Below are 14,462 nucleotides of genomic sequence, written 5' to 3' on the forward strand. Positions count from 1 at the left end.
ATGGCTTGGGTTTTTCTAAAACATGGGTCTCCAGGAAGAGTAAGCATGGAATATAGCAGCTAAGGCCAGTCTACTGGGGACCTGGGCTAGGGGCTGAGGTAGGATATAAAGGGCCCTCCTGAGGAAGGGGCCTGAGAAAGAACTTGGGAGCCAGGAGACAGGAAAGACCAACCATGACCTTCCTTAGGGGCTGGGAGAGGTGAGAGGTACAAGTCTGGCATCTGTCCGAATGAAAGCCGTCTGACTGGGTTCCAGACGCTGCATCAGGTCAGGGCCTGGGGGGTGCACCAGCCCAAGAAATACTGTTTGCCTAGAGCCTCCTTGGATGTAGGTCTTTTAGTCCTTGAGTCCAGAGCTGTGGTGGAAAGGCCCATTGTCAGAGAGAAACCCAACAAGACAGATGTGAAGGCATGTGCTGAAATGTCTGCTTTTGCCAGTGCACTGTGCTGTGCGCAGCCTTATTTTGGTGGTGTCTGGCAATATTCATGCCTTCTGTGACTCCCAGATGCCAGGGCACTGTGCCTTTCTTCCTGGAAAATGCCCAGTGTTTCCCTCTTACAGCTGAGAGCAGCGATGGCTACCACATCATCCTGAAATGTAGCATCTGAGCAGAAGTACAGCCAGCAGCTGTCTCCACCTCCCAGCCCTCTGGACCCCCTTGGACCCCCTTGGATGTAGGAATCACACCTCTGTAAGCTGCATCCTCCCCTGGCAAGCTGCAGCTAGAAGTGACCTTGCCTGGTGTGTGAAAGCCACAGACCGACAACCAGCAGAAACCCACAGATGTGGAGTCCCTGGCATGCAGAAAGCCACTGGCTCCTCTCTCCCTTCCCCCTTTAGCTTGAATGGTTCTTTGGTCTTTTTCCCAGACTTGCCACTCTAAAGAGGCAGACAGTGGGGTATCTGCTCTGAAACCCCTCCCACTCTGAGTTGGAGGCTAGTCCACTGGCTGTCTTGGTGCCTCCTGACCTCTTCTGCTGCCAGATGAAGTTCTGCCTCACCCCAACCTTCACCTTCTCTGGTGACTGAGAAGGCCCCATGGCTGAGACTGCTGACTAGATGGGGGCAATTCACCACCCGTCTTTGTTCATGTTGGTTTCCGTCCTTGGTGGCCCTGGTGAGCATCTGTCTGTGCTGTTCTTGGGTGGACTGATGGAAGTGGGGTTCATTCTGTGCCTTCTACTCCTTTTGCCTTTACCTTGTATCTAAGGATTTGCTACTACAAAGCCCAGAGCTGGGCTCATCTCTCTGCCTTGGTGGAATACCACAATATGCGTGTAGGACCCACCACGCGGACCTGAAGGCTGCTTTTAGGCATATTCTCATGAGTATATAAAGGATGAGAACAAAATGAGCTCCTTTGGTATAGTTTTGTTTCCTAGCCATCATGGGTAAGGACCAGGAAATGGTCATCCCAGTGTATGATGAGGTGACCTTGACTGTCACCATACCTGGCCCTCTTGGGTGGGCTCACCAAACCCCATTAAGGAAGATCTTGGTTACCTATGGCCAAGCCTGCCAAGTTTCCTAGGGACATCGCATTTTCTGTGAGGACCCTATTTAAATGTTGATCTTTCTTCACTTGTAGGGGATGCAGGTAGAGCGTTTTGCCTATACCGTGTGATCGAATCACCTTTCTTAGTGGCCCATGAGGATATTTGAGTATCAGTAACTGGTAGGCTGGCCTGTGTTTCCTGGGACCCAGCAATCCATGCTGGCCCAGGGCTTCAATCCTTTGCTAATTTAGGTTCATCTTCCAAAGCATGGTGAACCTATGACCACTGAGCAGGATTTTACAGTTTCTAAAGTAGAGCTTTCGGGAAGTGCAGTGCTAGGGTTAGGATGTTGAGAACTGGGTAGACCTTGTTTTACAGATGCGGAAACTGAAGCCCAGAGGGGCAAAGCCACCAGCCTGATAACACATGGTGATTAAGGTATTGACATAAATTTGTTATACAAACCGGGCCACTTCTGAGAGTGAATGGAATCTATAATAATTAGGTTGGGACTGGGGGTGTGGTATTTCAACAGAGGTCCTGATTCCTTTGCCCTTTTTGAAAGGGAAGGAGGAGCTGGTAACGGCTTTATTGAGATATAATTCATTTACCACACAATTTATTCACTTATCCATTTATGGTGTATATTTCAGTGATTTTTAGCAGATTCACAGAATGCCCATAATCAATTTCAGAGTGTTTTCAGCAGCCCCCAAAGGAACCCTGCACCCTTTACCAGTCGCTCTCCCACCTCCCCCCCATCTGCCCTAGTCCTAGGCAACCATGAACCTACTTTTCATATGGCTCTACCTGTTTTGGACAGTGCATGTATATAGAATCATACAACATATGGTCTTTTGTGAGCAGCTTCTTTGACCTGACATAATGTTTCCTGGGGCCATCCCTGTTGAATGTGTGCCAGCATGCCAGTCCTTATTCTATGGATAGGCCACGTCTTGTTCATCTGTCACTTGATGGGCACTGAGTTGTTTCTACTTTTTGGCTATTATGAATAATGCTGCTATAAGCATATTTGTACAAGTTTTTATGTACACATATGTTTTCATTTCTCTTGGAAATATACATAGGAGTGGAATTGCTAGGTCATACAGTCACTTTATATTTAACTGGAGTAACTGCCAGGCTGTTTCCCAAAGCAGCTGCACCATTTTCCACTCCCGTTTCATCGGCGTATGAGAGTTCCAGTTTCTCCACACCCTCCCTCGTCAACATGGGCTGTTAGCTGTCTGTTGGATTACAGCATCCTCGTGGGTATGAAGTGGTATCTCATGGTGGTTTTGATTTGCATTTCCCTCATGGCTAACGATGTTGAGCACTTTTGTCATGTGCTTATTGGCTTTTTGTATATCTTCATGGGAGGTATGTTTATTTTTTGCCCATTTGTAATTGGGTTACTTCTCATTTTATTATTGAGTTATATGACTCCTTCATATATTCTAGATACAGGTCCTATATCAGATACATGATTTGTAAAAATGTTCTCCCATCTTGTAGGTTGTCTTCACTTTTAAAGTTTTCAATTTGATAAGATCCAAGACTACCTATGTTTTCTTTAGCTGCTTATGTTTTTGGTGTCAAATAGAAGAAACCATTGCCTGATCTAAGGTCAAGAAGATTTATGCCTATGTTTTCTTCTAAGACATTTTATTTAGTTCTTGCAATGGCCTCTGATTCGTTTTGAGTTATTTTTTGGACAGGCATACGTAGTTTTATTGTGCTTCACGGATGTTACACGTTTTACAAACTGAAGGCAAGACCCTCCACCAGCAAAAAGATTATGACTCACTTTATTGTGGTAGTAGCTTTTTAGCAGGGGTCTGGAACCAAACCCACAGTATCTTTGAGGTGTGCCTGTATGTGGTGTGGTGTTGGGGTCTCACTTTATTCTTTTGCTTGTGTCTGTCCAGTTGTCCCAGCACCAGTTGTTGAAATAACTACTGAAATCCCCATGGAATTAATTGCCTTCGTACCTTTGATAAAGGCCCCTGATTCTTGCTGAAAAAAATTCTTTTGGACATGGGGCTGTTGTTGGTAATGCTAGCCTTTTCTTTGTTATAGCAGGCTTTCTATTCTCTTCGTGCTGTCTCCCCCTTTACCTGTCTCAGCAGTACTGGGTCATATCAGTTTCTGGTGTCCTGCAGTCTATCTTGCTGCATGTTCTAGCTTCACACACTATTCCTTGGGGAAGGTCAATGCCAATCATTTTCTTTTTGAGGAAAGTGAGTCACACAGAAGTGAAATAACTTGCTGAAGTTTACATAGAACCAGGACTAGACCTGTGGTCTTCTGATGTCCAGCCTTTCAAGTTGTCTTTAGTCACCTGTACCTGAGTGGTGTTACTACCCAGGCCAAGTGATGGCAGGCTCAATTTTAATTCTAAAAATATAGTAAGCTAATATTTTTTATTTCTTAATTCCAAAAGAGGACCTAATAAAGATGTGTTACCTTAAGTTTGCTGTTAGTAGATTCTTTCATTCTCTGAAAAGCCCACTTCTTTCTCCTCTCCTTTCCTTCTCCTAATGGTTGTAGTTAAATCTTGTAGCTTACAAAGAAGTAGAAAGTAATAAATGCCAAGAAAGAATACACATCATAATTTGTTAACAAAATGTTTTGGTCCTTCCACACGAGTCATATGAGCTAAAGCTATAGGTTTTATTGCTCTTATTATATTAAGTACAGAAAAGCTGTACCCCTTTATACTCCTGTGCATTGTCTGTCCTGTGAGCCGAGTTCAGCGTCTGGACCCACTGGGCAGGACAGCCCTCCCTGCCAGGGCTGTACCCTCTACCCCACATGTTCTAGGTTGTGGCTTCACTGTGGACCAGGATCACAAAGCTCTGTTCATTCTACTCAGGCCATTGTGTTTCTTTGCTGGGCAAGTGTCTGTTTGCAAGGTGGTGGTAACCTTTCCCTGTTTACAAGGTTGCACCTTAAAAATAAAAACATAGAGGCTTTTGAATGGGGGAACAATAAGATTTGCTGGGGGATGGGTCTTTGTGCCTTTGGAAAAAGCAAGATAGAGTGGGGACTTTGAAGTCTTGTCTTGAGGTCCTAAAGCAAAAAGGTCAGACATTGCCCTGGGGACCTCCTGCCAGGCAGCCTCAGGCCACCTTAGAGAAAGCTGGGGGGCGGGGTGAGGGGGGCTGGCATGTAGTACTTTCCTGGGAGCAGACTGGAACTGGTTGAGCAGTGTGTCACAAATTTCCAAGTCCAGTGTGGCTTCAGGGACTGGCCTGAGTAACCTAAGGTTGGAAAATGATTAACAGGTTGGTGAAAAACACGTAAAAACCTCTTTCTGTGTTGTCATTGGAGTGGAGAAAGGAAGCCCTGAGGCTCTTGGAAAAGCTGGAAAACCAGAGGCTGAGAGGTGGAGTGGAGAGAGGAGGGAGGACAGGGGACCAAGTCAAGGGCCCCGGGCCCCAAGATCCTCGTTTCCATGAGTCTCTTTGCCTCACTGGGTTTCTGTGACCGCCCTTGTAGAATAGAGCTGAGAGACCTGTGGAGCTGTGGGTGGCTCAATCACGTGGTGAAACTACGGGTGGTGGGTCTTTCCTCTTTTCCCTTCATCAGAGTCATCCCATGACCAGGTGCCGAGTGTGTGCAGCATACTGGTTGTGCACAGAGCTGCTACTGCTCTTGCTCAGCTCCTGGTGCTGCGTGCACTCCAGGGTTGCTGGCATCTCGATGTGAGGTGTAGTGTCTCAGTCATGGCTCCCGTGGCTATAAGAATCAAGTCTGGCTCACAAGTGGGCTGACTGCTCCTTCAGCACTTTAGGGTGGCCACCGGGTGTTCCCCTGTAGCCTGAGCCTGCACACAGTGTCAGCTTGCTCTGCAGCTACGTTCTAGGTGTGTGTGTACACACATACATCCCTTTCCCTGCCTCTGTGTCTGGCAGGAGTGTGGCCCTGAATACTCTCAGCTTCGCTACGTGTGATGACTGCTGTTCCCTTTAGATCTTACATGGCTCTCCTGCTTCTGGCTTTGTTGCTGAAGCTGGTTATGGTCAAGTTGCTTCATCTTGGGGGGGATCCACACCCCAAGTCCAGCTCCTCTGGGGAGGGGAGGAGTGCTGGCCACTGCCATCCTACAAGGCCTCTTTGAGCAAGACCCAGGGAGTCTTCCATACAACCACCTCATGTCCTTTTTTCTCCTCAGTTTTATACTGTGGGTGTGATGTTAGTTCAGCTGGCTGATAGGAAATGATTGCATATCTTTTCTGACCAACTTTCAGCCCCCTTCCCTTCACCCTATGGAAACAGGACGGGGAGGTTTTCAAGACAGCCCAACCTGGAGATGTGGGTGTTACAGTGAACCCCTCAGTGGGCCTGTGATGGGAAGCTGCTGGTCAGATCACCTGGCCTTTTTCTAGGGGCACACAGAGGTCCTCGAAGCCTGGACAAAGCTCTCCAGGCCTCTGCAAAGGCCCCTTGTGGGTTTTCTTTTTCCACTTTGTGGGTGACAAAAAATCCCAGGAGGAGAAAGGCAGTAGGTATCAGTGGTGGCTTTCTTGCCGATGGCCCAGGAGTGGAATTGCCATCCCATTCCCCTCTCGCCACGTAGATACCTAAAGGTGATGTCCCCCAGGAAGTCAGCTCTGACTGGTGGATTGGCTGCCCTGTGCAAGGCTGTTGATGGGGTGAAGGAGGTGAGTCTGGGGCTGACCAGCCCTGCTCTTCAGGTAGGCAGACCAGTCCCCCGCAGAGGGACATTGCCTGAGCCTCTTTCACACCCTTCGGCCTAGGAGCCCTGGGGGCTGGGCTGCAGCGAGCCACCAGAGCACAGGGGAGCCTTTTATCATAGGAAACAGTGAATCTTCATCCATAAGAAAACAATATAATTAACCCTGGCACCTAGCATCAATAGACAAATGCCCACTCATCAAGGGCTGGCCAGCTGCAGCCTGAACCAGCTCCCTGCGCAGTCTGTGACCAACTGGATGATAGGGAATACTGCCTTTAAACCACTCAAGTAAGATGTTATCCAGCACCCCTTCATAAAAATCTGTTCTTCCCATTAGCAGACCTATATTACAAAAAAGTACTCCATTATCTTATTTTGAATTTCATTAAAAATATGGAAATTCACTTTCTTTTATGCCTACGTAATACTGATTTGCTGCTTGGCTCTTAAAGATGAAAACATGAACTAATTCTTTATACACAAAGTTTGCCAACCACTGAGCTAGACCTCCATTCCTGTCTACCCCCAGTAGGTTATTTTAAAGAAAATCCAGAAAGTAGGACTTCTTAAAAATAAAAAGTATTTTGATTTGAGCTTTGAAGCAAGAGAAACTTTTCACCAAGCAGCCTTTGGATCTCCCCTGCCACGTGGTCTCACTTCCCCTGTGGCGGGGAGCCCGCCCACCCTGGTGGGGCCCACTCCAGCCTCTTGGCAAGAATGTCCAAGCCCTTTCTGCCTGCTGGCCCATTCCTGCAGACCTGACAGGTCTTTGGGTCCCTCGGTCAAGTGCTAGGGGCTGTGGGAGAGGTCTGTGTGTGGGAGGGGCTGTGCCAGTACTGACAGGCGGCCCCTCCATGTTGGGTAGTGGCCTTAGGACTGAGGTCTCTGGAACGCTCCTGTTCCAGAGGGTGTAGCCTGCACTGCACTTCCGTCTGGTACCTTGAGGACTATGCACCTCTTGCCTTCTCTGGATTCCTGCAAATGCCTCCTAATGTCTTCCTCCTATAAAGAGAACCAACCACTTGTGGCGGCCTCAGCTTGGTGATTGGGAGGGGCTGCTTTCTGGCCCTCTATAAAGGTTTCACAGGCCCAGGTTTCAGGTTTTGCCCAAATGCCAGCCTCACCGGGGGTGACTCCATGTGCTGCTGTCCCACTCTCAGCTGGGGGAAACCCCCTTCCTGTGGTTTGGCCAGCCTTGTTGGGCCCTTTGCTCCACCCCTACACCGGGCACTGCCTCCAGTGCTCCATTAGTACCAACACCAAGGGCAGCAGCTGGTGCTGACTGGCCTCTCGTGGGTCAGGTGTGCTCGGTGCTTTTGTCATTGTTTCATTTGATTCTCCCTACAGTGCAGAGAGGCCTCTGTAGCTCAGCTTCCTAGGGAGGAAATCAAGACCAAGAAATCAGATGTGCTCCATGGCCCTGTAACTACTGGTGGACCAAGCCAAGATGAGAGGCCAGGCACCTGGGTTCAGACCCCATATCAGGGCACATGCTATCCCCAAATACACAGAAGAGCTCCTATGTAACCCTGGCTTTTATACAGACTTCGTTCATCACTGGGCTCGGAGCACCTGGTGGGGAAACGGTGGGGCTTGTTAAAGACGAAGGTAGAGAAGGGCTTGTCTTGTGTGCCTTCCCCTTCCCTTGCTGGGTGTAAACTTGGTTACTTTGTTCTCTAGTGTTCATGTATTTAAAGTGATTTCTTTATTAAAATGTAACTTTCTCACCTTTTCCCAGATTGGACGAGTTTTCCTAAAGGTCATAGGAGTCTCTCTTGGGGTGGTGCTGCCCTCGGACGGGTCAGGTGGGGTGATGGTCATGGGGGGTGAGCTCGAAACAGAAGTCGTGTACTGCCATTGTTTTTGTACCTGAAATAAGGCCTATTTGCAGTTGTTACTGCACCATTGTGCAGATGAGCACCTTGTACGTGGGATCTGTGCTCAGGTCAAAATGCAAATAAAACTCGTTTGTAAGAAACCCCTGTGCCCCTACTGGTGTGGCTCAGTGGACTGAGTGCTGGCCTGCAAACCAAAGGGTTACTGGTTAGATTCCCAGTCAGAGCACATGCCTCAGTGGCTGGCCAGGTCTCCAGTAGGAGATGTGCGAGGGACAACAACATGTTGGTGTTTTTCTCCCTCTTTCCCTCCCTTCCCGTCTAAAAATAAATAAATAAAATCTTTAAAAAAATAAAAAGAAGCATCCCCTATGGCTCAGACCTCCAGGCTTTTTTTTTGTTTGTTTTGTTTATTTAGTTGTAAAACACATAGAATGTGAAAGGTACCTTCTTAACCATTTTTAGGTTTATTAACTTGAGCGTCATCAAGTACATTCATGTTGTACGGTTGTTAGCGCCACCCGTCTTCAGAACTCGTCTTCCCCAGCCAGAACTCTGTTCCCAGCAAACACCAGCTCCCCATTCCCCACCCCAGCCCTTAGCTGCTGCCATTCTACTTTGTGTCTCTGAATGTCACTGCTCTGGGTAACTCATGTAAGTGCAGCCATTCAGTATGTGTCCTTCTGTGGCTGGCTTCTTTTCATCGCATGTAATTTTTTCAAGGTTCATCCATGTGTAACATGTATCAGACCTTACTTCCTTTTTAAGGCTGAATAATATTCCATTATCTACATATAGTACTACATACATTTTGTTCATTCACTCATGAACACTATGTTGCTCCCACTTTTTGGCTGTTGTGAATAATGCTGCTATGAATGTGGGTGTACAAACCTCTGTTGGAGTCTGCATTCTCTGGGGTCTATGCCCAGTACTGGGATTGTTGGATCCTAAGCTAATACTGTTGTCTACAGAAGCTGCACCATTTTCCATTCCCACCAGGGGTGCACAAGGGTTCCAGTTCCTCCACATCCCCGCCAATGCTTTCTCTCCCCCTCCCTCTCTTTGATAGTAGCCATTCTTATGGGAGTCCTCTGGTCTTTGAAGTTTGATCATTGAGAGAGCTGTGTTGAACCTTGTGGTAGGCACATTTGCATTGCTACCACCCCAGGTCCTTCTCATCATCTAAGGCCAAGGCTGCAGTCTCACGAGCCACCCACTGGCCTCCCTAAACCGTCTGGTGTTCTCTTGAGGACCGTGGACCTCTTGGCTTTGCTCAGAAATCTTCCTACCCAGACCACACTTTTCCCAAGCTTCTCAGCCCCCCGTCCTCCATTCCAGTCAAATGTGTGTGCTGTTCCCAGGGCTGCCTCTCTTCTGTGTCTCCTGCTCACATTCTCCTCACCCTCCTGAGACCAGTGGATCCTGCTCCCCATGGCACTTTGGTAAGGTCCCCCTCTCCTCTCAACTTGCCTGTGCTCCTATGAGAAGAACAGAGAGTACACACAGGGGTGAGGGGCCAGGTCTTAGGTTGGGATCCTGGCACCGATGGATCTAAAGCAAGCTGCTTAACCTCCCCAAACCTCAGTCTTCTCATCTGTGCAGTGGGATGGGAGCACCACCTGCCTCGCAAGCTTGTGAGGCTGACATGAGACTATGGGTGTGAAGCAGTGAGTGTGGCTGTGTACAGGAGCCCCTTGGGTGGGGCTGTGAGATGGGAAACAGTGTTTTCCAGGACCCAAAAGAGAGTGACACCTAGGGGGGTCAGAGTAGACAGCTGTGTGTTGGGTCAGATAACTGATTCTCAGAGTTTCACAAAGCTATGCTTGAACAATTCCACTTCATGTTTTCTTTAGAAATGCAGGTCCTGACCTGCTAAGTCGACTTTTTGGCCCACTGGTAAGCTGTGCCCTGCATTTTGACCACACTGATGCAGGATCTCACAGACCATGGTGGGAGGAGCTCTGATTTGCTTTCTAAGTGCAATGGGAAACAGCAACGGAATGTCCTTAAACTAAAAGGGGGCAGGATGGCATTGGGTTCAAAAGCTCAGAGTTGAGCTGGGGAGCTGGTTGAGGCTGTGGAGCCATCAGCGGCTGGAGGCTGGAAGCTACCCTGTACCACCCTGCCTCTCGTCAGGCTCGGCTGCTGGCTGCCCACCTGCCTGTGTGGCCTCAGCCCCGGCGGGGAACTCAGCTCTGAGCAGGAGGCACACAAGCCCAGAGGTGTGCACCCAGAAGTGCTTTCAGCCCACCTTGGGCATGCCCCTCTGCAGGGCCCTACAGCTGCTGTACCAAGCAATCCGCAGGAGAGTGGGCCACCGGGCAAGTGAGGCCTGCTGAGGCAGGAGCAGAACCACACTCCGAAATGGTCCATTTCCAGCCACATGTGGGCGTGAAGCTTTCAGGATGAGACTCACAGGATGCCCCATTTCCAGGTAGGATGGGTGGGTGACCCTCAAACTGCATCAGGGTCACCTAAAGGGCTTGTTCAAGAGACTGCTGGGCCCCACATCCAGCGTTTCTGACTTGGTAGGTCTGAGCTCGGGCCTGAGAATTTGTATTTCTAGAAAGTTCCCAGGTGGCGCTGATGCCACTGGTGCAGAGAGCACACTTTGAGAACCATGGTACGGTAGATTGACAGCACCTTGTTCCAACTCAGCTCTGTGACCTGGGCAAGGTTATTTGACTCTTTTGAGCCTGGCTTGCCTCATCCCTGTGGGACTGACATTCATACCTACTCTGTAGGATGTTTAACAGGTTAAAGTGACTTTAAGGAGTGCAGAATGGACCTGGCACGGAGTGAGTTGGTGGGTGAGAGGCTTCCATTCATGGTTTATGGTTTACTGGGGGCCTTTGTAGCCCCTGCTGAGAACTGTCCTGGGCGGCCCACAGAGGGCTGGTAGAACACAAGGCTGGGCCCCACACGCGGGCTCTTCCATTCAGTAGGGGGCTGCAAATGTGCTGTTAGTGGGGACCACACTTTGGGAACCACTGGCCTGGAGGACTGTGTTTTCTTTCTTAAAGAAGCATCCAAGAGGAAAATGAGTCCCTTGAGACATAGACTCGGTGGGGAGATAAGAGTCGGGAGAGGATGGGGGCACTGAAGAATGTTAGGGTCAGCTGGCATGGGCACCCAGACCTGAAGAGTAGGGTCACAGTTGTGGCATCTTTCTATCAGGGGAAGCTGGTTTCAGTCATGAAACCTATCTATGGGACCCTCTGAGGAGGCCAAGGGGCCTCCTGGGCACACCCTGTGTGGCGGCTGCCAGCTCCCCACCCACTGTCTGCTCCGGGCCAGGCACAGCAGCCACACTCGCAGCCCTTCTAGGTTCTAGGAGGTTGTGGGCTGCAGTGGCCTCCATGTGATAGTCCATGTGGAAGACCAGAGAAGGTCACCAGTGGTGGAGGTGGCAGCTGCTGGGGAACTGTCTGGGCCTCTGTCCTGCGAGCTTGAGATTCCAATGTCAGATAGGACGGGCCCTACGGGGCTAAGACCAAACTTTCAGGAGGCTGAGAGAATCAGCTGAGGGCCAGCAAAGCAGAGTCTCGGGAGTGATGTGTGGGCATGTTCTCCCAATGGAGCACAGCAACTGGAAAACTGGTTTTTCCTCTGCATCTTTCTCTGATGGGAGCAGTGTGCACTTCCCAAAGAGCTCTGTCCTGTCCACACTGGGAAAGAGGCTGGGACGTCCATGCTGCAGGCACTGGCAGACACAGGCACTGAGGCTCTCCTTTTGGAGAGGATGCTTAGATCTGACAGGGACAGAACCAGGCTTAGAGAGCCCCCAGCTCAAACCCCCAGGTGAACAGGCTTTCCAAGGAAGCCTGCACCCCAGAGCTGCCCCTCCCTCAGCCCTGCCTAGTGGCAGGAGGCTTCCAGAGCTCAGCTGTGTTGAATATTAACCTGCCTTGATTGGGAGGATAAATATTTAAGCTCAATTACAAGGGAGAGGGGTTATCTGGAGAGAGCTTATTGGGCAAGAGCCGCAGTTGGCATATCTGATAATCTGAAAGGCCGACGTGGAGTAGGAAAAGGGGCTGGGCCCCAAACACGTCCAGAGTGGAGAGCAGGGATGGAGAGATACCAGCCAACTTTCTCCACCCCTTCCTTCCTTCCCCACTCCCTCCTTTCCCTTTGGACACCCAACTCACTCTTTCTTGCCTCCAAACCACAGAGCTTGCCAGTCCTGCTCTTCCCCTGAGCTCCCATGGCTCCTGTGCTTAGGCTGAGCTGTCTGTCTGTCTGCCTCTCAAGCTGGGCTTTGCTCCTAGAGAACAGGGATGGTCTGCCCAAATAATGCCACTCGAGTCCAGCCTAGGGCCTGGTGGGGAAAACCCTCTCCAGGGCTGTTTGTTGAATAAGTAAATGACAGCAATGTGTGGTGGTTAGCAAATGAGGGAATGGGGCCCAAAGACTCTAATTCAAAAGTACCTGTACTGGGCGGGAAACCAGCTGGTGTGCCTTAACTGGTGAGTTTATTAGGTTTGACCACCAAGAACAGGCTATGGAGACAGGCAAATTTGGAAGGGGGAGTAGGATTTGAGAGAAATACTAAGCATGGTGCAAAGGACATTGGGTGGGTCAGTTTGTGGAGGGTCTGGGAAGGGAACCCCCAACCTGTCAGGTACCTGTCATGTGCCAAGTGTCTTACAGACTTCTGAAGATCTGGAATATACCATTATGAAGAGATTTTTTGTTTTGTTTTGTTTTGAACTCTTATCTGCAAAAAAGCAGAGCCTCCCCAAAGAATTCGGCTGTCATAAATTCTCTGCCTCAGACTTTCACAACGGGGAAGATTAACTCCTATCAGCAGAGAGGAGACAAAAGGCGACATCACGATAAGAAATCACCCAGCAGATGTTGTCACAAACTATCATTTCTCATCTGTTCTTCTGGGGCCCATTTATCTTTCCTAAACATCCGTTGTTTTCCCAAAAGTGCCCTTCTCCCCCTCCACTTCCCCTATTCAGATGGTATATATTATTATATCCCAAATTCTAACCACCTCCTTGAGTCTTCTTTTTCTGTGAACTTCTACGTATGTGGGTGAGTAGAAATCTGTTTTTTCTCTTGCTACTGTCTTCTGTCAGTTTAATTCTCTGGCCCCTCAGGGCAGTGTGCCTTTGGGACAAGCTACATCTCATGATCACCGGCATCTCAGCCATGTCCCATCTGTGCCCTTGGGTCTGGGCAAAGGGGCAAACCAGAACCACCTCCCCGTTCCTAGAATAGCACCAGAGTCCCCACCTGCCATTGGCTTCCCTGGGAGAACAAAGGTGGTGGTGGTGGTAGGGGCACCGCCAGGGGCCAGCTTGGTAAGTCTTCGGTTCGGAGCCCAGCCCCCGCCAGGCCCATTTGTGGTCACTGAGTGAGCTTCTTTCCTACAACTGCAAATGTCCCTCTGTTGCCCTCTGGAATGTGTGCCCAGGAAAAGAAACCCATCCCCAGGTCCCTGCACGTGCAGCTCTTCCCCTGGGCCCCCTTCCTCGGGGGCCCCACAGTTATCTCAGCACCCCTACCTGCTCAGGGTGTCTTCTACACAGCCCCAGGCAGGCCTCAGAGATGGCACCTTTTGCTGAGTCAGTTTAATGTTTGCACAAACTGGAAGGTATTGAAGAATGTTTGAGTCAGGCCATCTGAAAGTCTCCTGTTTTAGGGGCAGTTGGGCCTGGGCATTCCCTGGTATATAAACATCATTCCGGCAAACCACTGCTGCTGGCCTGTTGGCCATGAGCCTCAGGCAGAATTCAGCATTTGCCTTTGGGCTGTAAGAGCACCCCAATGGTGTCAGGACCCAGGGGTGGAGGCCCAAACTACCCTCTAGGGGGCCAGAGCTCTGCAAGGGGTCCTGAGGGACCCACCAGACTCCTGGGCCTTGCAGCCTTGACTGAATTGCCCATTTGGAAGCTTGCTGCTCCCTGTAGCCCTGCTGCCCCTGATGGCAATGGCCTCTGTGTTCTGACATTAATCTGACTCTGGGAAAGAGGTCATGAGGGCCCTGGGCAGAGCCATGTGTTCTGAGTAGTGTTTTGGGTACCATGTTTTAATTGTGCTAGTGACTTAAGAGTTTGAAGAATGAGTCTGTAGACCAACTAAACATTTTGTAAAGTATCCAGAAGGTAACATTAAAAAGAAGACTGTCCAGAATACAAAATAATACTATTATATTAATAGCTATTAGACATATAATTAAGTTGGAAATAGCCTGAGGAGAATAGTCTCACACTATACTCTTATTAGGTAAGTAATACTAGGTCCTATAAAACAACCCCTAAACATTAGGCTTAACACAGTAAAGGTTTATCTCCTCCGTGTCTCAGGTTGATCTGGGTTACCAGGGCTGCACTCCACTTGGTCATTCAGGGGCCTAAGGTCTCTCCTTTGAGTGTTTTTCTAGGGTCTCAGAGTCTTTTGCGTGACCCTTTG

General features: G+C 49.5%; 1 protein-coding gene across 2 annotated transcripts in view; it reads left to right on the forward strand.

The window, feature by feature from the left end:
• TFCP2L1 (transcription factor CP2 like 1) overlaps positions 1–9,084 on the forward strand; it is a 57,655-nt gene extending 48,571 nt beyond the window's left edge. For both annotated transcript variants that reach the window (XM_037145344.2, XM_037145345.2), the window contains one exon: positions 562–9,084. In XM_037145344.2, the coding sequence (XP_037001239.2) occupies positions 562–608 (47 nt within the window). In that variant the 3' untranslated portion in view covers positions 609–9,084. The remainder of the gene's footprint in view (positions 1–561) is intronic.
• Positions 9,085–14,462: the final 5,378 nt, after the last annotated feature.

Source organism: Artibeus jamaicensis, unplaced genomic scaffold, assembly GCF_021234435.1.
Source record: "Artibeus jamaicensis isolate MK-2021 breed Jamaican fruit bat unplaced genomic scaffold, CSHL_Jam_final contig_463, whole genome shotgun sequence".
In the NCBI taxonomy this organism is placed as follows: Eukaryota; Metazoa; Chordata; class Mammalia; order Chiroptera; family Phyllostomidae; genus Artibeus; species Artibeus jamaicensis.